This window comes from Plecotus auritus, assembly GCF_963455305.1.
Source record: "Plecotus auritus genome assembly, chromosome: 1".
Lineage (NCBI taxonomy): Eukaryota > Metazoa > Chordata > Mammalia > Chiroptera > Vespertilionidae > Plecotus > Plecotus auritus.
In genome coordinates, this window is record NC_137770.1 from 40,596,672 (window position 1) to 40,620,314 (window position 23,643).

Consider the following 23,643-nt stretch of genomic DNA (forward strand, 5'->3'; position numbering starts at 1 on the left):
TCACCCCTGGTTGAAAACCACTGCTCTATAGTAAGTTATTACTATCCAAATATTTTGATTATCTTTTTAACTATTATCTATTACCATGGCCACATTAATCGTGCCATGGTTCACATTGATCATAATGATTAAAGAAATTACAGATTTACTCTGGCACTTGGGTACTTACTATCAGGCCATTAGACAAAGCCTGTGAATATTAAAGGAAAAAATTCCTATAATTACAAAAATAAAAGATTACACAAAAAAGAGCAAAGATTTTGGTTGCACACTGGAATCAAATTACATTCATTTGTTGAAGTGGTCTCAAAGACATACAGCAGCTATTATTCACTCAGCTATAGCATGGTAGATAGTAACACATATTTTGAAAATGAGGGCTTTTGCTTCATGTGACAATACTACTGACATTTAAGGAGAGATGTTAGTGATTCACCAGTCAGGCATAGTTCTTCCCTCTAAGCGTCACCTATCATTTTTCTTATTACCTTTTTTATTTTAATGCACATTCAGTGGCACCCACAATAAAAATTCTGTTGCAAAATTCTGATAACAAAATTGAATCTTACTTTTATTTCATGTAAATAAATATTATAAATGATCATAGCCAATAATATAAACCATAAACATTATCTTCATGACCATTCTTCTAGATTGTAGTGATTTTTATTTCATCACTGTGGATGGTGGATGGTCTTTTATCTCTTCTAAATGTCCTAGTCCTTAAGGGATAATTAAATATGACCCATGACAAAATTGGGTTTAAGAAGATTTTATTTCTCAAATATACAGCCTTGATTTGTGTTGTTGTTCTCCAGTTTCCTTTTTAAATTTTCAAAAATAACATGTGAGTTTTAAAACTTATTTAATTTAAAATGGCTCCTTTTTAAAAAAGAAAACACTATAGTGGGATGCTGGGATTGCATTCATCCCAGCATGCCCCACCACTGTTCTTTGGATGGCAATCACAGGACCCAGACATCAAGCTGTGGAGGAGATTCTTCCAAGCAACAGCATCTGGCTCTTTGGCAAACTGAACAGGCAGTTGCCCTGGTGGCTTTGGAGTTGCCTCTGGGTCTGTCACAGGGTAAGGCTGCTAATGGAGTGTCTGGATTTTCATCCCCTTTTCATTGCACTGTCTTTCTCATATACCTTTTTGGTGTCAAGAGACCCACTCTCTTCCATAAGGCAAATACTATTCTCCTCAAGCCTGATAGATTCCTACATAAACCTTATTGTACTTCAATAAGTATCCCTTTCCACTGCCTACATCCCTTATGAAAGTGTAAAAATAGGCAAGCATTCTGGCAGCAGCCACACTGGCATTCTATTTCATACCCCACCTGCAGAGAGAATCAGAAATTAAATGTTCTATTTTCAGTCCTGGATATTGTAAGCCTGTATTTTCACCTTCTTTACTCGCAATACATCTCTTTGCCAGTTAAATTTAATAAAGTCATATTTATAATATGAATAGCTACCTAATCTCATGGAAACTTTTTTTTTCCTTCATTCTCAAGAACACACAATCTAAGCTGGTAAGGTGGTATAAGAACTATAGGGGCTTAGTTTCAAGAATTTGTGGTACTTTAAAATCATAAGTGCAGTCCCTGGAACAAACAAACACCTTGAACAACAGAATTGGCAGCTCCAGAACAAAGGGGCTCTCATATCCTCTTAGCTGTGTAGAAAATTAAAAAGACCAAAATTGGAAAACAAAGAATGAGTTTTTGGATGTTTTTAGGATTAAAAAACAAAAAACAAACCCAATAAGCTCCTGAATAATTTGTACTAAAGGCATTTATCAATATGGCCTCCCTACAGACCACAGGCTATTCATGGGTGCTATGACCCGCAGATCATTCTCAAAAGGTGAAATAACCATTGGTGAAGAGATGGCTCAAAGATTCTATTAGGTCCAAACAGACATAGATCAGTAAGATAGCTTCTAAGAGGTGGCATTTAATTCCTCCTATTAGAGTTCACCAGCAAAAGAGAGGCTTTATACACCAGCCACCTCTATGGAGACTCAGTTCTAATCTACCATTTAATCACCACATTCAATAAGTCCATCAATGACATATGGAAAAATCCATGGTGATGTCTGTTTTATGGGTGGGAAGCAAATTAAAAATGAGGGGGAAAACATCTTATAGGAAATACTATATTTGAGTGTAGGTTGTTACTTGGGAAATCCTGAATTCAAAGGGAAATTAAACCCTTCAACTTTGAGGACTGGCAAATAGTTGAAGCTAAAATGGCTCCAAACAAACAAATTTACAATAACCATTTCTAGCCCAGAAAGGGGGATTTTAAATATAAATAGTATTTATAATTATTTTTGAACACTACTTTTTCCCATTCTCTTAGAAAGAAGATTAGAATGTATTGATAGTATACACATATAGTCTATATATTTTTTTAGATATCGGTTAAAAAATATAGAGTTAAATCTCAAGTGTGTTTTTATTCCTATGCAAAAAATTACCTTCTACAAGAGAGCACATAATCTATCTAAACACATAATAAGTTATACACTCAGTTGCCTTCTGATTGTATTTTTTTAGAAACAAATCAAATTTGAACATTAAGAGTCATCTACTTTTGTCAGTCAACGCAAACCACTCTTACGGCTTTCCCTGGGAACGCTGCTGTGGATGATCAACAAGTACTTACGACTTTGAACAACTGACAAAGCTCTCCAGGCTTAATTTTGTTCCCAATGATGTTCTATACTCTGGAAACCAGAAAAACCAATATGACTTCTGCCCTCATATTTGGGATGGTGAATTTTTAAGAAAAGAATGGATAGGGTAAACTTTTAGATCAAATGCTTATTATAAATATCTGCTTCTGATTTGCATGAGAAGAAAAAAAATAACTTAGTTCATGGTCCTGAGCACGAGTCAGTCTAGACATAATCAACTCCTGACATTGGCACAAAGCATAGTGGTCCCCAAATACCTTTGTTGAATTAATAGATCAATGAATGAATAAATGTGAGTTCATTTTACAGTCAACTTTTAAAAATATATGCGTGCTCTGGAGACTTCTTAGATTGATAATCACTCATCTTTAGAGAAACCAGAGACTTCAGTGGACAACCCTATACATGAAAAGTAAGTAGATATATCCATTCACATGTGAATATATGGGTTAGTAGAGAAAATTGATCCAAATGTGCAGACGGATTTTACTATATGGTCTCTTGTAGAATGTTTTTTGCTTTTACTGGAATGTCTTCATTAGGATTCTAGAGTTGATTGAGATTGTATATACTCAATGTTATCTACCAGGATACTTAAAAGTATTTCTTAAAGATAATGGAATTGCTTGGTTTTCCTCCAAGCAATTCCTTGGTTTTATCAGAGACACTTGAAGTCACCTATTCCTTGGTGCATATCTAATATCTATAGAATGTCTCTTTGTTCAAAAAAGCCTTCATTCAGGCCTTTGCTACTTCTGTTTCTTACTGAAACAGCAAGAAAAGGTCAGAATAAACTTAGAGCCATGATTCTATTGATACTCAATATCTATAAATCATGTCTGTTTCTTGGACATATTTTGTGCTTCAAATATAAGACTGCACAACCAGAGGAAACTGCCTTTACAAAAGTAATCCAGAGCAATACCACCTACTTTTGTTTGGGTCAGTGTGTACCCTAAGTGGTGACTGTCATATTCAGAGCTAAGTATTAGAAGCAATTATAGCTTTTTCTTTTGCTTGTTCATTAGTTGAATAAGCTGCTAGAAAACTGCCATTTAGTGTAAGAACTACTGTCTGTTACTGAACTAGCTTAAATGGTATTCAATAAATGATTAGGAATGTCATTATTGAGTGGCTATCCAAAGTCACACACATGCTAATAAAGATGCCTCCAGCATCCATAGGTCAAATGCCAAGAAACAGATCCACAATACCAGTAAGTCTGCTGTTATTCTGATGTTGTTGGGCAAGTATGACATCTAAGGTTCAAGCTATCCCGAGAAGAGAACCACTTCTTACTGGTCTATGAGACCTGGTCTCCCCCTTGATATCCAGTTGATAGACATGTTCTCACCACCAGCAGACACCAAGGCTCGCTTCATAAATCATAACTGCAGTACTTCAGTATTTGCAATCTGAAAAAGGCGGTCAAGGGAAACAGGAAAAGCTCTAGATACATCTTAAAGAATGAGGTGGGAAAGGATGGCAGAAGGTTCCTAGACCATGCCAAGTAGTTGATAGCTGACTCTCACCAAAGGGAGAGTACAGTGCAATAGAGATCCACCTGTCCTGAGGGCGGGAGAGAAAAAATCTGGGCTTCAGAAAAAAACCTCCAGGTCTGCTTGTCTTCAGAGGCTTGGAGAGGCTCCCTAACCAGTGGGCAGAATCACAGAAAAAAGACGTCTGCAGGTAGTCTGTACATGAATAGATGGAAACGGGGGGGGGGGGGGGGGGGGGAAGTGGGATATGTTTGATTGAGGGATAACAAGGCTGACACTGAGGACTGGGGAGGGAGTGTGCATTTGTGGGAGTAACTTTCCTGTGATGCTGTCCCTCCAGGAAAAGGGAGGTATCCAGTTGGGCCTTGGAGGCCTGGGTCCTTCCTTCTTCCTTTGCAGAATGTGCATGTGATTGTCCTGGGCAGCCTTGGAAGTCTGGCTACCTGCTCCCCTTCCAGGCACCTCTCACGGGCTGGGTCCCCAGCAGTATAGCTCTCCCTGGCGCTGCTCCTGGCCGGCCAATGCAAGAAGTCCCCAGAACTCCTCCAGGGAGCTCGCCCCCCACCAATCCTTTGGTAAAGGGAGTTGACCACCTGGTGCAAGTATTCTTATTAGCCTGGAGCCGCGCCCTAGTCCACACTGGGGGGAGGGGCGATGCCGGTAGAGGGGCACCCCTCCCCCAGCTGCTTGAGCCTCAGCTGGGAGACCGCTCTGGGGAAGGGATAAGGACAGAGAAGGTTCCAAGAGCTGTGGGACTGACTCCAAACAGCAGGCACCTAGCCCTTCGCGGGCTCCTCGGCGCCTCATAAAGACCCCAATTCAGATCTGACCCTTCTCCAACCTGTGCCCGCCCTCCGGGCCTGGCGACCGCTAGGGCAGACCGCACCCTCGAGTCCTTGCGACCCTGAGCGCGGGCCTGGGCGGGCCGCAGGGCCACGCCTGCCATTGAGCGACACCGCTCGCTTGGCCTCAAGACTTGGGAGCCCAGGGTCTCCCCTTCTCACGCTGGCTCCCACAATGCGCCCGCCTGGTCATGCCACGCCTGGGAAAGGAAAAGCCCAGAGGTGGCCGTCTCCTCCTCCCTGCCTGGAGTCGGGGCTTGCTGGAACCTAGGAAAGGTCGGATTCCTCCACCCCACCCCGCCCCTTCTTCACACACGCGCGCGCACTCACACGTACACACACACACACACACACACACACACACACACACACACACACACGTTTCACTCTTCTGGCCCGAGGGTTGGAGAAGGTACCATTGGAAAACTTGATCGATTCGTCAGATGACCATTGGCGCCTAGATGTCCCTCCTCCCCAATACTCTCCGTTTTTAAAGATCTTTCCCCACGACTTTCCCGTAAGTGAATCAAAGCAGAATCCAGGCTCCGAGGCAGCTCAGTCCCTTTTGGTAAACTTCTCAGGATGTACCAGGTGGCCCCGAGCCTCCAAACCTTCCAGCGCGCAGCGGGCCGCGGCCGCCCTCGCCGGGCTCCGCGCGCGGGAGGGAGGGCCGGCGGTTGGCGCGGAGACCCCCGCAGTGTGAGCGCCTCGGGTCGGGAGAGGCTGCCCGCGACCGCACGACCCGCGGACAGGGGTGCCTGGCCCCGCGCCGCACTTGCCCGAAACTAGCCCCGATCACAGCTCGCCCTGCTGATTGCACATTAAGAAACCCAAACGAAGGAGTGGGTGAGCAGGGCAGGAGGGAGTCGGGGGAGTTTGCACCCCGTATCTCAGGTATGAGCACTTCCCAGTGACATTGATGCAACTGCATTAGCGTTAATGGCAGCAGCCTGCTTCTCATTATTAATTGTCTTTGTGTTTGGATAAAGTATGTAATCTTCTCAACCACACCATTAAAATGGGTTGCCTTTTCAATTAAGAACTGTCGTGAGCACAGCAGTCAATTTTCCTAATGAAGATGCATTATATTTATACATTTAAAAAAATAATGGGAAAATCCCGGGTTTTCATTAGACGCGATTGCGGAGAAATACAAGAGAGTTTCCGTAAAATGTATGGGGTCCTGTAGTGCATTAAACGCCAGGCTTTTAAATAAATTGAAATTTTTGCAGATGAAAGAAAAGCATGCGTATCAAATATGGTCAAACCCGCCTCATTCAGATTTAAAAGGCAAGTACGATGAGCTCATTTTTTTCAAATGCACCTAACAGATACAACAACAACAACAACAACAACAAAGTCAGTGACTGTCTGAAATAGGTCCATAAACTTTCTGGGAGACCCCTTTTAGTGTAGAGATGGTCGCAGTAGTGTGTGTGGAAAATGCACTGTGCACATTTAGACACTGTGCTGCCTTTGAACAAATAGCTCACTCAGCCTGATCATTAAGGAGCAAAAATTGTCTGGGTCTGGCACCTGCAATTAGTTTTTGTTCCGTTCCTTACTTTCATTCTTCTTCTTCTTCTCTTTTAAAAAACAAATTGAAAGGCAGTGACTCTGGTGGAACTGTTTAAAATTCTATGCCTTCGTGACAGGCAACTTTTCAATTGTTGTAAAACAATTAAAATTGCAAAATTCTGATGTTAAAGTTTTAAAAATGGTCAAAAATATTCATTCCTGAATATGAAAGTGAAAAGTTTGCATCCATGAACAAAAATGAAATGTGTGCTATTTATTCATTTCCTAATCTTGGGAATTTGAGAGCTCATAGAGAAAAAGGATCTATCAAGATCTATGTTTTCTTTGTTAATAACAATTTTAAGTTACATCTTTTGCATCTGAAATACTGTTTTAGACAAACAATTTCTTTTTTTCCTCTCTCCATTCAACATGAATACTCCCAATGGAGCCACATTAAAGCGTTTGAGAAAAAAAATAAGTCAAATTCTTCTAAACAGAAGAATAAAGTTCCCAAGAACAGCCAGGCTTTTTTTTTTTTTTTTTTTTTTTTTTTTTTGAAAAGCAACATCAGTTTTTTGTTTTGTTTTTCAGACATGATTTTTTTTTCAGGTTTTAGGTGTTACGTCTTTTAAAAAATTGACCTCCTCTTTAAAAAATCAACCATCTCCTTAAAATGATCTGTAAAGAGTGGGAAATTAGATTTTCGATTAAAACCTTATCCCATCTCGAAGGATTACTTTATATTGATTCTTAAATATGGTTACAATTGATGGGCTCTAATTAAAAATCCAAAGGAAAGGTCTGTCGTGCCCATATAAAAGAAGCTTTTCATATACGGGAAATAAAGCTTGTAAAAGGTTACAAATAAAAGATTAGAGATTTATCCAAACTAGTTTAAAGCTTCACTGCGGTTTTCTTTTCTTCCCTTTTTCCTTTCTTACAAAACCATTCCCGGGTCTTTTTCCCCCCAGTTTTAAATGAAGTTTGCAAACAGCCAAGATATTGGACTGTAATGGCTGTTTTATATCAGCTCTGTAAGCTCGAGGCGGCTGCCTGCAGTAGAATTGATTTCAAGGAAACTTCAGGACCAGGAGATGAAAATTATATAAACTGACAGCTACCACCCTTCATCAATCCATCCACATTCCCGTCCACACCCTCCCAACACACACACACACACACACACACACACACACACACACACACACCTTACTTTGCTCCCCATCTCTCAAACTCACACATGCCCTTTCTATTCCCCACCCTAACCTTGTCTGCACACACCCTTGGTCCCCACACACTCAGGGACAGACGCACAGCTCCCAGCTCACACTCAGCTCATACATGTCTCACAGCCCCACATCTCGCACTTGTCACACAATCTTAATCCGTTTCATTCCGGAACAACATGGTCCTCTTTTCCTCTTTTTTACATTTGGAATTTGCCTCCTACTCTTTTATCAAGACAGCACAATCCTATCTTTGAAGTCATTTTTTCCCCCTTACCCTCTTTTCTGAAGCAACTGCAATGCAGAGAATTAGCAACCCCAAGCTTAATTTATAAGTGATCTGTTGCCTGCCATTTCTCCCCAAATTCTGCCTGTATTGTCAATCTTCAACCCTCATTAAAAATTTAATTAGACTTAATCTTGTCAAAGTTTTTTTTAATAAAGACACATCTTAAAACCTAATGAAAATGATATTTTTCTAAATATCGTGGCAATTCTAAGGCAATACACAATCCCCACTGTCCACTGAATCGCTGAAATGATTGAAAATTAATCTTCATATTTCTGAAGTAAGTGATCAGGGAGTCTAACTGGCTCCTTTCCCCCTGAGAGGCTGTGCTCTCACAGAATATGAGTTTTGTTCTTTTTTTTAAGTTAGCCTAGAAGAACCCCTAGATCTGCTTTCTCCACCCACTCCCCCACTCTCCCTCACATCAGCACAGTTAATAAACTTGGAGAAAAGTTTGGAATATTTTAAACTGGCCTGGCATGCAGGGTGGAGAAAGTAAGGCCAGCAAGCACCAGACGGGAATCCAGATTTCAAAATAGGAATATCAGCCGTTTTTTGGAAACTGCATACAAACTCTGACAAATAATTTGATTCTCTGTGTATTGGTTTTCTCCATTTAGTTTCTGAATACTTATATCTCATATTCGTAGCAAGATAATTGTACTCATGGCCGTTAAAACCATCCACTTGTTAATGAAAATTATTTAAAAACACAAACAATCTACCATAAGTCAGATTCATAGAGAAAAAAAATTAAAGACACAGGATACGGGAGCGGGGGGAGAGTTAAACATGAGAAAATACAATGACTATATAGTTAAGTATACTGGAAGTTCAAAGACTTACTGAAAATCAAGAGTTAGACTTTTCATCCAAAGAGCCTTTTTCTCCCACCAAGCGTCTAAGATTTTCAGTACAACAACAGCCCAGACTCCTCCCTCCCCACAAAGCCAGTGGCTTTTGTCCTGACCTAGAGTAGGGTTTGTGGGGACTGTACCTGAGCCCGGCTGTCTGCAATTTCCAAAACGACAAGAAGAGACTGGAAGATAAAGAGCATGTTCTTACAGGTGAAGAGCAATTTTGCAACTTTTCCAGGAGACATCCAGGAGAAAGCTTGCTTGCTAGCAACTGCTGCAGAGTCTGGGCAGAATTCCTCTAGAAAGAAAAAGAAAGTCTTTTTTTTTTTTTTTCTTCCTGTCTGCCTCTCTCTGTCTCTAGGTTCTCTTTCTCCTCTGTCTCTGTCTCCCTCACTCAGATCCAATCTTTTAAGAGCTTCAGCACATTGCTAAGCTAAAGGGAAATTCTCTTTGATAAAGCGTTGTTTCCAGCTTCTGGGTTTTAAAACCTAAATCTATATTCAAATCTGGCTGAAGGTGTGTTCTGGGATTTGTGAAAGCCTCTTAAAGGGGTAAATTTACCAAACCGTGACAAAATCATCACAATCTTACTTTAGACATCTGAAGTGGATGAGAATTTTAAAGAGACCCTTGTTTATTTAACACTGTCCATTTCCAATTCCTGGTTTGTTGGCCCCGCATTTCTGCGAAGTTATTAGACTAGAGGGCAAAGGAGACGCGGGAGCACTCCGCTCCCGGCCGCTGCCTGGGAAAAAGCCCTCCCACTCCCCTCGGCGCCAAAAGCTGCTGGTCCAGCAGAGCCCGGAGGTTTTCAGGGGGATGCAGCTAACCCCACCATCGAAGAAGACATCGAAAACCTCTCCATCGGCCGTGAGGGGTTCCCCACGACACTGGACCCCAGAGCAGCTAGATCTCCCAGCCTAAAAATGTGCACTTACTTGGTGGAGATCACAAGCGCGTGTTCTGATATTTCTCCACCCCTCCCCGCCCCCACCGGCCCCAAGGCCTCCCTCCGGCCCTTCCCCTCCGCCAGACCATCCACGTCCATTTTTCTGTTCTCGTTCTTTGATGCTTTAAACATCCTTGTGATCAAACTGGGGGCAACACTTTTTTCTCCGGGTAGGAAAGAGGCTCTGGCTCAGGGGACCAGGCTGGGTTTGCCCCAGAAAGCACGGTGACTCCGGCCCAGCGTTCCCCTGGAGCGCCGGGCGGGCCAGACCGCCTGCGGCATTTGTCCTCCCCCTCCCCCCGCCCCAAATGAAGGCCTCTGGGGGCAGTCCCCAGGTGTTTCAGTACCGTGGGGGCGGGGTGAGATAAAAAGGAGGTCTGTACTCACCCCCCTCCCCCCAGCCCGGGCCCCCAGAAAGTCGCGATTCCTGGGAACACGACCGGCAACGGGTCTCTGCGGACTGGAGCGGTCTCCGAGGGCCCGGGAGGAGCCGGGCAGAGCCCGGGCCGCTCGGGGGCTCGCGGGGACGTCGAGGCCCAAAGCTCTCAAGACACCTGCGAGGCTGCGGCCGCCGAGTGCCCATGCCCAGGCCCAGCGCGAGCCGGAGCCCAGCCCGGCTGCAGAGCGCTCGCCACCTCGCGCGCACTCCCGTAATTCGTTAATTGCTGTAAATCCCAAGGACGGCCACATTTGATTACACATACAGCATAAGAACCGACAACAAAGCGACGAATTAATTACCAACTTCATTAACATAGGTCCCCAAATTAAAGGCAGCGAGCTGTTTCTTTGGGCCCACTTGCCATGGTGGTGGTGGTGGCGGTGGTTGGAGGGGAGAGGGTGTTTTTAGGAAGAGATTTTATTTTTCTTTTCTAGCCTGGAGAGTTGTGAGGGCAAAAACAGTCTTCTGCTACCCCCCTTCCCCGCCACCCCCCCCACCCCCGCCATTCACACAGTCTCGGGCGGTGCCCTTGTCCACCCCCCAACCCCCCCCCTCTCGCCCGCCCCCCGCCCAATCTGTTTCTGCTTTTCTAGGGACTCAGGCGTGTTGGAGAGCTGTAGGGTCCCGCTCTCTGGGCCAGGAAGAAAGGCTGGGCTGGGGTCCGTTCTGCCGGGATCGGGTCCCCTGGCGCCGATACTCTCCAATCTCCGGGTTCCCAGCCCCGCCTCGGGCCACGGAGGCTGAGTTAGCTCCAGGCCCCATCCCCGCAGGCTTTGGGCGGCGTTTGTTGTTAACACTGACACTCTCATTCCAGAGGCGGGGCTCCCCCCCTCCTCCCCGGGTCCCGGGTATCCGGCAGACCCCACTCTCACACACCCGCGTGCTGACCAAGCTCCTTGGGTCTCCCCAAATCGGCCCTGGGGGTAGATTCGGGGTTCTTGTTCTTTGTAGCCCGCCTCAAGCTTCTTAAAACTAAAAAAAAAAAAAAAACCCTGGAGGATCCAGGAGCCTGAGTCTCCCGCTTTGGGGCCCGGGGATGTTTATGAAGGCATAAGGAGTGGGAGAGACACTGAGCTTTTGAAAATAGTTTGTTCTTGGACTTGTCTTTCTGTCTGTAGCTTGCCTACACGCCTACGCCCCGCTCGCAGGCCTCCTTCCTTTACCCCGGCTGGTCTGACCCTGTTTGAGAAAGCATAGGCGTGTTTTTAAGCTTCAGTCTGACTTGCTTTCTGTATCTGAGCCGCACACATATTGCTAAGCGCAGAATTCGATACCCCGGTTAGCCCCCACCCGCACTCTTCTCCTGCCTTTACTTAAATATTTTATCTTCCCATCTTACATTGTGTGGGTTTCCTTACTCCCCTTCCCTAAAACAAAAAACAAAACAAAACAAAAGGGGGGGGTGTAAAAGGGAGGACAGGGAGAGGAAGAGAAGAAGGTTAGGAGAGGCCTCCTGCCCATCATTTTAATTATACAGTTAGTTCACGTGCTCTGGCCCATAATGTATATTTTAGGCGAGCCCAGTGTCTTTCAAGAACATTCTGGTAATGTCGGAGGCCTGGATTTGTTGCCTGCTCGTCCCCCCGTGCAGCAGCGGCCTGTTTTCCTCCCCCTGTCGTGTGTTTTTATTATTTTCCCTCTGGCTTAGATGTGTCAATCATTCTCTCCCTGCCATTGGTTGGAGAGTTTGCGTCAAAAAAGTTGCCAGAGAGGCGCTTTCTCAGCAAATCTCCTTGAGAGCAGAACCGACCTCAGCTCCAACTCAGCCTCCACTGTTATTAAAAATAAAAATCGCTCGAGCAGCCCTCACCGCGTCTACTTTTGTATGTATCGCGGAGGGGCCCACGCGCGTTTCCAGCTCCAGCTACTTTCTTCGTTTTCTGTTCTTAAAATTTTATTTTTCGTTGTGTTTGACTTTTTATGGAAAGGTGAAGACTGCGAGGTTTATAACTCAATACTCTTGATTTCTTTTAGGCTGGCTGGCTACTTGGAATTTTGAAGGATAATTTGATTTTTTTTTTCTAACCTCCCATGCGGCTGTAAGGTAAGTGTCCATCTGTGTAGTCTGTCTGTATCTAGAAGTCCCTCTGTCCACCATCACCCCAAGGCCTCCGATAGGCCGACCGATGCATCTCCGCGAATATGGATTTCTGCTAAAGGCTGATGTAGTTTGTCCCTTGTACGTGTTGAGGTGTAATAACGACCATTGAGAAAAAATGTAAGACCTGGCGGCGAGGGCAGGAGTAGGAGGCAGGGAGGGAGCGCGCTCCTGGGCTCTCCGCTTCCGCAAAACGTCGTGGAAACCCTGTGAGTCTACCGTGGATTTTTTTTGTGGGGGGGGGGGGTGTTGTTTGTGGTTCTGTTTTATGTCTACGCCCATTCTGGGCTTCTCCCTGCGCCCTTTGCGTGTTGGCCCTCGGCTGTAGTTTGGGTCGTTCGGATTGATCAGAACGAAGGGCGCTTGCAGAGCCTGAGACAAAAAGATGCATCTGGAGCTAGAGGGACGGATAGTAACAAGAGTAATAATACGGGCACCTCCCGGGGCCGGCGCCCCCAAAGCCCGCTGGCTCGCGGGTCTCCGGGCGCGGACAGCCTCCGGTCCGGCCCTAACGCAAAAGGAGAGCCAAGAGGGTAACCGAGGAGTCGGGAGCGCCGGCAGCTCCGGTCGGTCCCCTCTTCCCCGGCCTAAAGCAGCTAGCAGCTCACCAAGCTTCACGGCCCGTGTCCAGCCTCTTCCAAAGCTTCCAGGTCTCTGTCTGTCTCTGTCTGTCTCTGTCTCTCTCTCAACACCTCCCCTCCCCCGATCAACCTCCCCCCCGCCCTTGGGACAGCAATATCCCCTCCCCCCGGGTGGTTGTGGTCCCAGACCCAGTCACTAGGCCAGGCGAGCACCTGAGGGTCGTTTCACTGCTGGACTTTGCCGGCGACGGTCCTGGGTGCCTCCGCGCAGCCCTCCGCGCGCACCTGGGGCGGGCAAAAGTGGCGCCGAGTGGCCCCTGCTCCGCCCCCAGCCGCGGCGGGACCCGGGACGGGACTCCTTCCGTGGGAAGGCGGCCCCTCGGCGGTTCGCGGCCCCCGGCAGCGGCGGGCTGGCTGGCGCGCTGGCTCGCACCCCTCCCGGGCTGGGCGACAATGGGCTGTCGCGGGCCCGGGCTGGGGTGGAGGGGTGCGCTGCGGCCCGGCCTCCGCTCGGGTTCTGCCCCGGGAGAACCTTCAGAACGTCTCAGCCGTCACCCGGCCCCGGCAACGTGTCGCAAGGCAACGTCTTCGGTGCTGATGCGTTCAAGTGACTCTTGAAAGCACGGTCCGGTTTCAGGCCAGATTTTTTGAAACCCAAGTTCCCCACCAGACTTCCGAGTTGGCTTTCCCCTTCCTTTACAGGGGGGTGCGGGAAACAGGGCCTGGAGCGGCGGGTGACTTGGGGAGGGGACGGAAGTCGCCCTTTGACATTCTGCCCTCCACCCCAGGGCTGCACTGCAGCTGAGGGTTTCTCCGCGCACCGCGGGACGCGTTCCAGGCTCCAAAGTCTTAGCCCCGGAGAGGAGTTGGCGAGGAAACCCCTCCCCCAAGGAGGTAGACTCCCGGACCTCTCCACGCGCGCTAGCACCCGGCTTTCTCCTCGCCATAATTAATAGTCAAGGCCAAGCCTTCTGGCACGTTCTTGCTCCCTCCCTCGCGGGTGGCAGCGTTGTTTGATTCCCGGAGGCCAGAAACTTTCACTCGAGTTCGCAGGAGAGGGGCCGCGCCGGCTGCTCCGCGGTGCGCCCACATCGCCGTTTTCCTTTTCTCCGCGTCGTCCGCCCAGCCGCAGGCCAGCCGCCAGCCCGCGGAGTTTTGTTTCCTCTCCATCATGCAGAAAATTAATCAGCCCGGGCGCGGAGCAGAGCTGAGCACGGCGGCCTGTAATTAAGGGACGTGTGCCCCTCGGATTATCTCGTTAGTTTATCAAGAAAACATTTATTATAATTAATTCTCGGACGGGGTAATTATTATTGAGCGAGGACACAGCAACTGGTAGATAGGCTTCTTGGAAGAAAACACACACACACACCAAGGCGGTAAGGGGGGAGGGAGGGAGGGGGAGCGACAGATTGCACGAATTGACCGTTAGATATAAGGCGGCGCGGGCCGAGGCGGAGCCGGACCTGGGGCTGCGAGGCTGCCGGGCTGCCGGGCTGCGGGGCTGGCAGCGGCGGGGACGCCCGAGTCACCGGCCGAGCGGCTGCGGGAACTTGCCGCGCGTCCGCCGCCCGCTTCTTCTAGGTAGGATTCTCCAGTAGCCGCTCCCGAGCAGTCGTTTTGCGGCTTATATTCTTGAGAAGGTATTTTTGTTTTCTTTGCTGAGGGAGGAAGGGAGGAAGGAGTGGGGCAGGGCTTTGAAAGTTAGGCGGAGGGGCCGATGGGCCTCTCTCATTGGGGAGTGAATAGGTACCTAGGCTGGCTGGTGAGAGTTCCCCGTCGTTTTGTTTTTTGAGTACTTTCTTCTAAAGATGAATCCAGTAATCATAAGGGGAGACAGTCTACCCGAGGATTTTAGCCATTTTGCGGTGGTAAGGGCAAAGGAGCACCAAAAAGGATCGCTGTCCCGCCGCTTTCGGTCTGTTACCACTTTTAATATTGAAATGTGCTACTTGAATGTATGATGTGTCAGGCGTTTCTAATTGGGTGAGAGCTCTGCATGTAAGAACGGACACTTCCATGTTTATCATGTGCACCGGATAGGATTTTCGTTTTTTCTATAGTAGTTCAGAAGTTGCCAATATGGTGAGATTGTATTAAACAAGAAAGAACTCCAGCTTAGAGGCGATTTAAACAAATGACTGTATTTTAAAGCAATATTGTTTCCACAGCTTCCAAGTAAGTGTCTTGAAAAGAAAAGAGACTAGAAAACATCAAGTCTTTGTTGTAGGACCAACTAAATTAGTATTACTGATGAGATCATACAAGCGCCCCCAAGAAGGACATTTATAAAATTATATTAAATTAGGTCCGAGGGTGGAAAGAATAACTTTTGTGCTATGAATTTATGTCGGGAAGAAGTGAAAACTAAAAAGGAAAAAAAGACAAATCGGGATGAACTTGGAGTAACCTCATCCCATTTATGAAACTTTGTGTCTCTACCTTTTAAGCAATCTAAGGATGAAAGCCCATAATCATTAAAATTCAGTAGGACCTTTGTAAAAGTAAGAAGGAACTTCTCCTAACCTTGTATCCGCCATTTTGAAGCAAACTCTCAGAGTGTCAAAGTTGCAAAGTAGAGATCCTTGCAGGAGAAATGCCATCTCTTAGGAAAATAAAAGCCAGACTTGCCAACTGCTGGCCTATATTCACGTCCATTTGGGATCCCTTGGCTTGGGGGAGTGAGAGACAGTCAGCTGAAGAAAGTAAATAATTTGCTTTGCTTCCTTTCTTTTCTCTCCCTGAGCTCTTTTTCTTGTAGGATTGTAGGAAACTTGAAAGGTAGGGAGAAATTACACTAGTTTCACAACTTTGGGTGTTTGTGTATCTACTTTCTTCAAAACTAGAATGTTCAAAAGGCAGCTAGAGTTAACAGGAAACTGCTGGAGCTGCTGAAGACCCAAATGTCCGAAAATTTGCCTCCCGCAGGACCTGCAGCCTCCACACATCAAAATCAACATGGAAGCAGCTTGCACTGCAACCCTGCACCCTTTCTCCTTGCAGATGTGGGGCCTCTCATTTTCTGATTGGTGGGATTCTAACTTTACTTCCGAATTTCTAGCAAACCCTGTGCCAGTCTTGAAGAATTTTTTTTTGCACTATGATTACATATTTGATGGGTGTCTATTAAAAGTTGGATTTTTGTTTATTTAGCTTTGGTTCTTTATACACATTATAATCAAGGTTCTCCAGAACCCTAATAAATCTGTTACTTGCCTCAAAATCTAATTACCCAGGCTCCTAATTAGGTGAAAATGATGACTGGAAATGACTTTAAATGTGGAATAATAGTGGTTAAGCAGTTTTCTCAAGTTTGTCGATTAGCAAGTTGACATTTTAGATGTTAAATGCACTGATATTTTAGGTTAGAAGCTGTTGCAAGTGGTGAAAAAGCTAAGATAATTAAAATCAGCCTTGGAAAGGCAACAGTCTGGGGAGGTAGATTTCTTGAATTGTTTCTTTGTTTCTCACCAATGGGCTTTGTTATCAGCATTATTTATTTAGCCGAAGAGTTCTTTGTCTCTGCAAATGGCCCCAATCAAGTTTTGTTTGAGACAATTAGCTAGTGCCAGCCAATGAGTCCTATGCAAATGCAGGGATAGGAATGCAATGTGTGCATTTGAAGGCGTGGGGTTTTGTTCTTCGGGGCAGGCTGGTGGTAATTGCTTTCTTCGGGTACTTTTTTTAAGTTTAGGGTGGGGGTGGGGAAGACAGGTTTATCAGGTCTCCATCCCTTCTAGTTTCACAGCAGCTTGGGGGGTTGGGTAGGTCGGGAGGAGGGTCTGCAAGCTCTTTAAAAGCCTCTGCCCTGAGTAGCCCGGGCTCTTTTTAAGTTAGTGGCGAAACGTGGAAGAGCTGCTGCCTCCGAAGCAGTAAACCAGCACCTCTTGTTTGTTTGTTTGCTTTGCCCTTAGTTCCACCACTCCAACCCCACCCACCAAGGACCCTGAATCTGTCCACCCCCGGCGACGCAGGACCTTCCGGCTGGGTCCCCCCGATTTGGGCTGACTTTGCGCCTCCTAACAACCTTAGCATGATGTCTTATCTTAAGCAACCGCCTTACCCAGTCAATGGACTGAGTCTGACCACTTCGGGCATGGACTTGCTGCACCCCTCGGTGGGCTACCCGGGTAAGTGAGCCCCGCGACACGCCTGCCCCGCCCTTCCGCACACCCGCCCCGCGGGGACGTGACACCCTTAACCCCCGGGAGCACCGGGCTGGTGGTGATGCTGCCCTAGCTCCAGGCGAAATCCCAACTGGGTTTTCCTTCGGGAAGCAGCTCGGAGCCCCTGGACCTGGGCTGGCGGAGGAGAGGACCGGGGCTGGCGGGGAGCGAGCACACAAAATCATTTCGTTGGTTCTTTGGGTGAATAGGGGACGCATATTGGAGTGGGGCGAGGAAGGTTTCTACCCTTGTCATTTGGGGGCGACAGGCCCCTGCCCACAGCTCGAAGCGCAGTTCCTCGGAAGCACCCTGTGCCTCTCGCACGGGCTCTCGCCGCCACACCTGGGCTTCCGCTCGGCCCTCCCGGCTCTGCGCTAATCCCGAAAGGTGTGACTGACCGCGGGCGCGGCTGCCTTCCCTCCCTAGCAGACCTTTTTTTTTTTTTTTTAAAGTCCTCACAGAAGGAGAAGGAAATGTGCCCCATTTTAAAGATGGGGGAACAAAGGCCCTTGGATCTCCAGTAGGATCGAGATTCGCCCCACGAATCCGAGCTGGAGGCCCTCGGGGATCTGGGCTCCCCGGAATGTGTTTTTGTGTGTGTTGTGTTTTCGGGGTTGATTTTGGAGGCTTTTTTTTTTTTTTTTTTTTTGGTCTTTCTTTATTTCATTCGTTTGGTTAGCTTTCGAAGGGACGCTCTGGCTGGAGAGATCGCCGACGTCAGGCGGCCTGGGGGCTCCCCTGCTAGGGGCGGTGTGCGTCCCGAGACCTCCAATGCGCGCTGGAGGGGCCCTGGCCACCGAGCGGGATGGGCAAACGCTGTAGGCTCCGGTTGGAGGGCTGGGAGGACCAGGGGAGGGCCGCGGAGTCCGGGTGGGGGCAGGAGTGGGGGTGGGGGCGTTGGAGCACCCGCAGAGACCCCTGTGACTGAGAAACTGCTCCCCCACCCTAAAGGGCCCTGGGCTTCTTGTCCCGCAGCCACCCCCCGGAAACAGCGCCGGGAGAGGACGACGTTCACCCGGGCGCAGCTAGACGTGCTGGAGGCGCTGTTTGCGAAGACGCGGTACCCAGACATCTTCATGCGGGAGGAGGTGGCCCTGAAAATCAACTTGCCTGAGTCCAGGGTGCAGGTAGGGCAGCTGTAGACAGCCCTACCCTTCCTAACCGTGCCACCCCTCCCCCAGCACGGTGTGCACAGAGGGCTCAGAGAGTCCCAGGTGCCTGCGATGACCAAGGGAAGGCTTGAAGCTAAACCTCCCTCCGGAGGCCAGCAGACTCTCCTAAGGCTCCTTGAGTGCCTGGTTCCTCCTGGAGCTCCTTTCTGTCCCTCCACCCCCATTCACTCCTACCAGCAAGGGTCTTCCGCTCAGGTTGCAAAGTAAGACTGGTGATTTAGCTTCAGGGAGGAAGCACAGCCCTAGAAGTCTTGGGTACCTGGCCTACAGAGGCCCAGCCTTGGCGGCAGATTTCAAGTACTGTCACACAATATTTTAGTACTTCTCCTAGGTACAAAGCTGCCCCCATTCTCTCATTCACTTTTAAGGGTGAAAGAAGCTTAGCTCCTGGGTAGTCCCAATATTTTTACAGATGAAAGAAACCGTAGATGATTTGCTCAAGGTCACACGTGGGTTGGTGGTAGAGCTAGGCTGTGGGATCAGCTGGTGCTCTGAAATTATACAAGAGTGTTTTCTTTGACTTTTTAGGGATTGAACAGAATTTGCTAGCTCTGAGCCATTTAGCAGATACAATATCTGCATAACATCCCTGGTGACCCCGCCCCCTTTCCCTGAGGCCCCCTTAACTTGACCTTAAGCTGGAGAGGGAAAGTAAAGTTTAACTTTCCTGGAACTCAGGTCCCATACAGAGTTCTGCAAGAATGATTAGCACCTAAACTTACATATACACCAGAGACCCCACCTTCAGCTGGGACACACCAGAGTGAACTGCAAACCAGGAAAGAGGCTTTTTCAAAATGGGATGGAAGAACTTGTTAGGCTTAAAACAAAAGTCTTCACTGAAAGAAAATAAATGACTTGAATGGTTGGTGATGCTTCACTCAGCCTTGGTAGCATCATTTTTACCACAGAACACCTACATGGAGAGTTCGAAGAGGGCAGCTAAGGACTTGTTGCCCAGAAAATGCTGGTAGTTTCTCTGATAAGCCCCCTCCCACACTAAATACAGCTCCTTCGTTATAGAACGTGGACAGTGCTGGTAAAAAGAATTTCCAGAGTTGCAGGTAGAGGCTGAAGTTGACAAGCCTATGAGCATAGTACAGGAAACTGAATCTAGGTGCTGATGACACTACCCTGAAGGCACAGATTCTAATCTCAAACTTGAGAAGAGTAGGGAAGTCTGTCCTTGAGCTCAAAGCAGAGCACCTAGAAGACACTCCACTTAACATAAAGAAGGTTTTGCCCAATAGTGGCTTTCAGACCTCCTTCCTCACTTCTCCTTGGAGCATTTTTTGTGAGTCTTTCTAGGAGAGACAAAAAGTAGAGTGATGAAACCAACCTCCATATTAGCAGTTGCTCCCTAGAAGATGGACTGTAAGCTCTTTGAATTTACACTGTTCTTGTTGGCATGTAACAGCAGAATTGTTTTCACTCCCTTGTGTTTTTCTCCAAAAGACATAAATACATTCTATCCCATTGTGAGAGAGTCCCAAAATACAGCTGGGCCTGTGTGTATGAGTGTGTTCGAGGTGAAACAACATAGAAAAGTGAGGTGGAGAATTGCTAGCCATACGATGGGTCTTAAATTTTATTCTAGGTTGGGAGTAAAGCAGAGTCCAATGCTTTTAGACAGAACCTCCCCAACATTTTTTACAATTGCAGGAGCATATATATGAGAGTACTATATAATAGGTTTTCAGCGGCAGGAGAGTTTGTCAGCTCATCTGTCCATGTAGGAGAGATTATATAACCTGGGAGCCACCCTTGTTCTTAAGGAGTTGTTGAAACCACATTAAAGAAGTTTCTTTCCCTTTCAAGGTGTGGTTTAAGAATCGAAGAGCTAAGTGCCGCCAACAGCAGCAGCAACAACAGAATGGAGGTCAAAACAAAGTGAGGCCTGCCAAAAAGAAGACATCTCCGGCTCGGGAAGTGAGTTCAGAGAGTGGAACGAGTGGCCAATTCACTCCCCCCTCTAGCACCTCAGTCCCGGCCATTTCCAGCAGCAGTGCTCCTGTGTCTATCTGGAGCCCAGCCTCCATCTCCCCACTGTCAGATCCCTTGTCCACCTCCTCCTCCTGCATGCAGAGGTCCTATCCCATGACCTATACTCAGGCTTCAGGTTATAGTCAAGGATATGCTGGCTCAACTTCCTACTTCGGGGGCATGGACTGTGGATCTTATTTGACCCCTATGCATCACCAGCTTCCCGGACCAGGGGCCACACTCAGCCCTATGGGTACCAATGCAGTTACCAGCCATCTCAATCAGTCCCCAGCTTCTCTCTCCACCCAGGGATATGGAGCTTCAAGCTTGGGTTTTAACTCAACCACTGATTGCTTGGATTATAAGGACCAAACTGCCTCCTGGAAGCTTAATTTCAATGCTGACTGCTTGGATTATAAAGATCAGACATCCTCGTGGAAATTCCAGGTTTTGTGAAGACCTGTAGAACCTCTTTTTGTGGGTGATTTTTAAATATACCAGGCTGGACATTCCAGTTTTAGCCAGGCATTGGTTAAAAGAGTGAGATGGGATGATACTCAGACTCATCTTCTGATCAATGTTTCAGGAGGCATAGAAGGAAATATGAAGGTCCTTAGAGGGACCCACCAACCAGCAACCTGAAATGGACAAACCAATCTACTTAAGATCCTGTCATAGTTTTAGATCATTGGTTTTCCCGATTCTCAAAGTGATCAAAAGCATTCTAGCCATGTGCAACCAAACACCACCAAAAATAAGCAAAACGAAATTGTGAGGTAAAGGAGGGGAGGACATAGCCTTCTTAAGCAGAGGTGTTCCAATGTTTTAGCCAATCCTTGGGTGAATCTTAGGAATGGACAGTGTCTCAAGCTCACTCACGTTTCATGACCAACTGTTAGTTGGCACTGAAAACCTTTTCAGGGCTGTGTGAATTGTGCGACTGATTGTCCTAGATGCACTACTTTATTTAAAAAATAATGTTCATAAGGAGTCAATATGTAGTTTAAGAGACAATCAGTGTGTGTCTTATATAAATGGTACATCTGTGGTTTTTAATCTGTGCTAGACTTCAAAACTGTGATCTCCTGTTATTGTATGCAACCTTGAACTCCACCTCTGCAGGGGTTCTTCTGTGATTAAATAGGTTATAATTATAAGCAAAATTCAGAGCAACTGAGTACTTACCTAAAAAGATTACCTTTGGCCGAATGGGAGCTGTACTGAAACTTTACAACAAAATGTCTCTGGACAAGGAGAGTGAGAGAAGAGAAACGAAAGGACACTGATTCATCTGCAATTTACTGTTGGTAAACCTGGCAGTAAAGAGACATTGGTCAATTGCTCTGACCCTGATGAATTTATAAACTGAGATCATTGTTGTTTATGCTTGCAGATGTTAACTGGAAAAATGATATATGCATAAACCTTTACTTCCTGGATTTGGCAGATATGTATAATTATATTAAAATGGTTCTAGCACAACATTGGGTCCAGTTTAATTGTATACCATTATTTATAAGGGAGAGTCTTTTCTTCCTAAAACATGTTTTTCTTAGGTTAGAGAGCAGACTTTATTTTTAAATTTTGGGGCATCTAATCCAAGGATGGAGTAGAAATGAATGACTGTGGTATGTAAAGTGTTTGTGACTTTCATCAGGATTGCTCTGAAATTGAATAGAGAGACCAACAATCATTAGGATCTTGTCTCCTTGCTTTTCCCTCCCTGCTGCATATCCTACTGATTTCTTAGGCATTGTATTAGTATGTTTTAACATAAATCAACTTTTTAAGCAAGAAGGGTAAAATTTTAGGACCTCAGAGAAAATGAGAATGAAAAGAATTCTGTGTTTTTATTCTCTTATTTGATTAAGGGGACTTTTTTTTTAGCTTCCAAAAAGAAATCTGAGGTAAACATGGGTGAATGTAATCAGAATCTGAAAGCAATCCAGGCAGAAATGATTTCTGAACAAAGGAGTTTCAGAAAAGTTTTAAAACCTATAATTTGAGTAGTTGAACATAAGGCACTCTGGTCATTTTGTGTGTTTTTTTTAAGAAAGTGTTGAGGGAGAAAAAATAGGTCCCTTCTCAGTTGTATCTGCATTTTGTAGGCCAATCACTAGAGACAAATGGGACAATGATCCTGGTTCTCCTGAGGTCAAAGTAATATTTAATCTCATTGGAAACTCCTGATGCTCTTTAAGTTTGACCAAAATTAAGTGACTCTTGATTGTTAACTATTTAAATGAAGGTTAGCAGTTGCAACCATTTTGTTTTCTGGCTATTGTTTTTTTTTTTTCATGTCCCTGGGTGCGCATGTTCTCTTGAACCCTACATCATCTTGCCTAATTGTTTTTGTTCTGCTAAAAAAAAAAAAAAATGCAATCATTCACACCTAATACTAGAGGCAAAACTTGGTGGCAGGATTTCCCAGTACCTACTGATAACATCCACCCTACTATAGATTACACCGAAGTGAAATCAGGGCAGAGACTTTGCTTTATAGTTTTCTAGGTTTGGGGTCGTTTGCTCCCAGCTTTTCTCACGCAGTAAGCAGATCCAAAATAACTTCTCACACAGCCTTCAGTTTTCAGGATGCCCCACAAAGCATCAGGAAAGTCATTGTCTTTAAAAACAACAAAGGCTACTCTGCAAATAATGCAGTTAGGTGAGCAGTTTCTCTCCAGATACTTTTTCTTTTTTTTTAAAAGGATGAGGTCAGAAAACGGCGCTAACTGCCCTCTGAAACAATTTTTTTCATCACTTTTGCACAACTTTGTTTTAACAGGCCACTCAGTTAAGCCCCTTCGAATTGACTAAGTGGAGATTAATTCCCCCGCCCGCCCCCCCCCTCCCCAAGGCACCGGAGGGAGGGACAGGCCGGGAGGAGCAGCGTTGGCCGAGACCAAGAGCTCTGACCATCCCAGTCAAGGCCGGGTTTAACCACGTTGAGCCAATAATGATGGTAATGATGGTTGGTGTTGAAAGGACGCCAACCTCCTTCAACCGCGTATTGGCGATCTACGTGGCCGGGAAATGGCAAGATAATGGCCGTTTTGGGGGGCGGAGGTGAGGGTGGGGTAGCTTGCCCTACAGAGGTGTGCTGCCCCAACCCTTTATCTTTCCCAGAAAGACTACTCTTTGTGTTTCACCTTGGGAGTGCCTCTTCACCGATAAGAGACATTCAATCAGGCCAGCAAGTTCCGGCTTTCGAAACCGCTGAGATTTAGATAATGGTCAGTCTCCTCAACTCGGCCCCTTGCTTCCCTCTAATCTCGCGTCCCGGGGCGACCCACCCTGGGCCGCTCAGCCTG

At 46.6% G+C, this 23,643-nt stretch overlaps 1 protein-coding gene across 8 annotated transcripts; it reads left to right on the top strand.

Annotated features, from left to right (window-relative positions):
• The first annotated feature begins 11,870 nt into the window (after positions 1-11,870).
• On the top strand, positions 11,871-21,812 carry OTX2 (orthodenticle homeobox 2). Of its 8 annotated transcripts, none has more exons than XM_080678345.1 (5): positions 11,871-12,155; positions 12,307-12,376; positions 16,926-17,141; positions 18,153-18,304; positions 20,168-21,812. In XM_080678345.1, the coding sequence occupies exons 3-5, from the start codon at positions 17,045-17,047 to the stop codon at positions 20,786-20,788; spliced, it is 870 nt and encodes a 289-aa protein (XP_080534471.1). In that variant the 5' UTR covers positions 11,871-12,155; positions 12,307-12,376; positions 16,926-17,044; the 3' UTR covers positions 20,789-21,812. The 8 variants fall into 8 exon arrangements, with proteins under 8 accessions (XP_080534471.1, XP_080534469.1, XP_080534473.1 ...); XM_080678343.1 differs by having other exon boundaries at positions 12,072-12,155; positions 18,129-18,304; positions 20,168-21,806; XM_080678347.1 differs by lacking the exons at positions 11,871-12,155; positions 12,307-12,376 and adding an exon at positions 12,495-12,639.
• Positions 21,813-23,643: the final 1,831 nt, after the last annotated feature.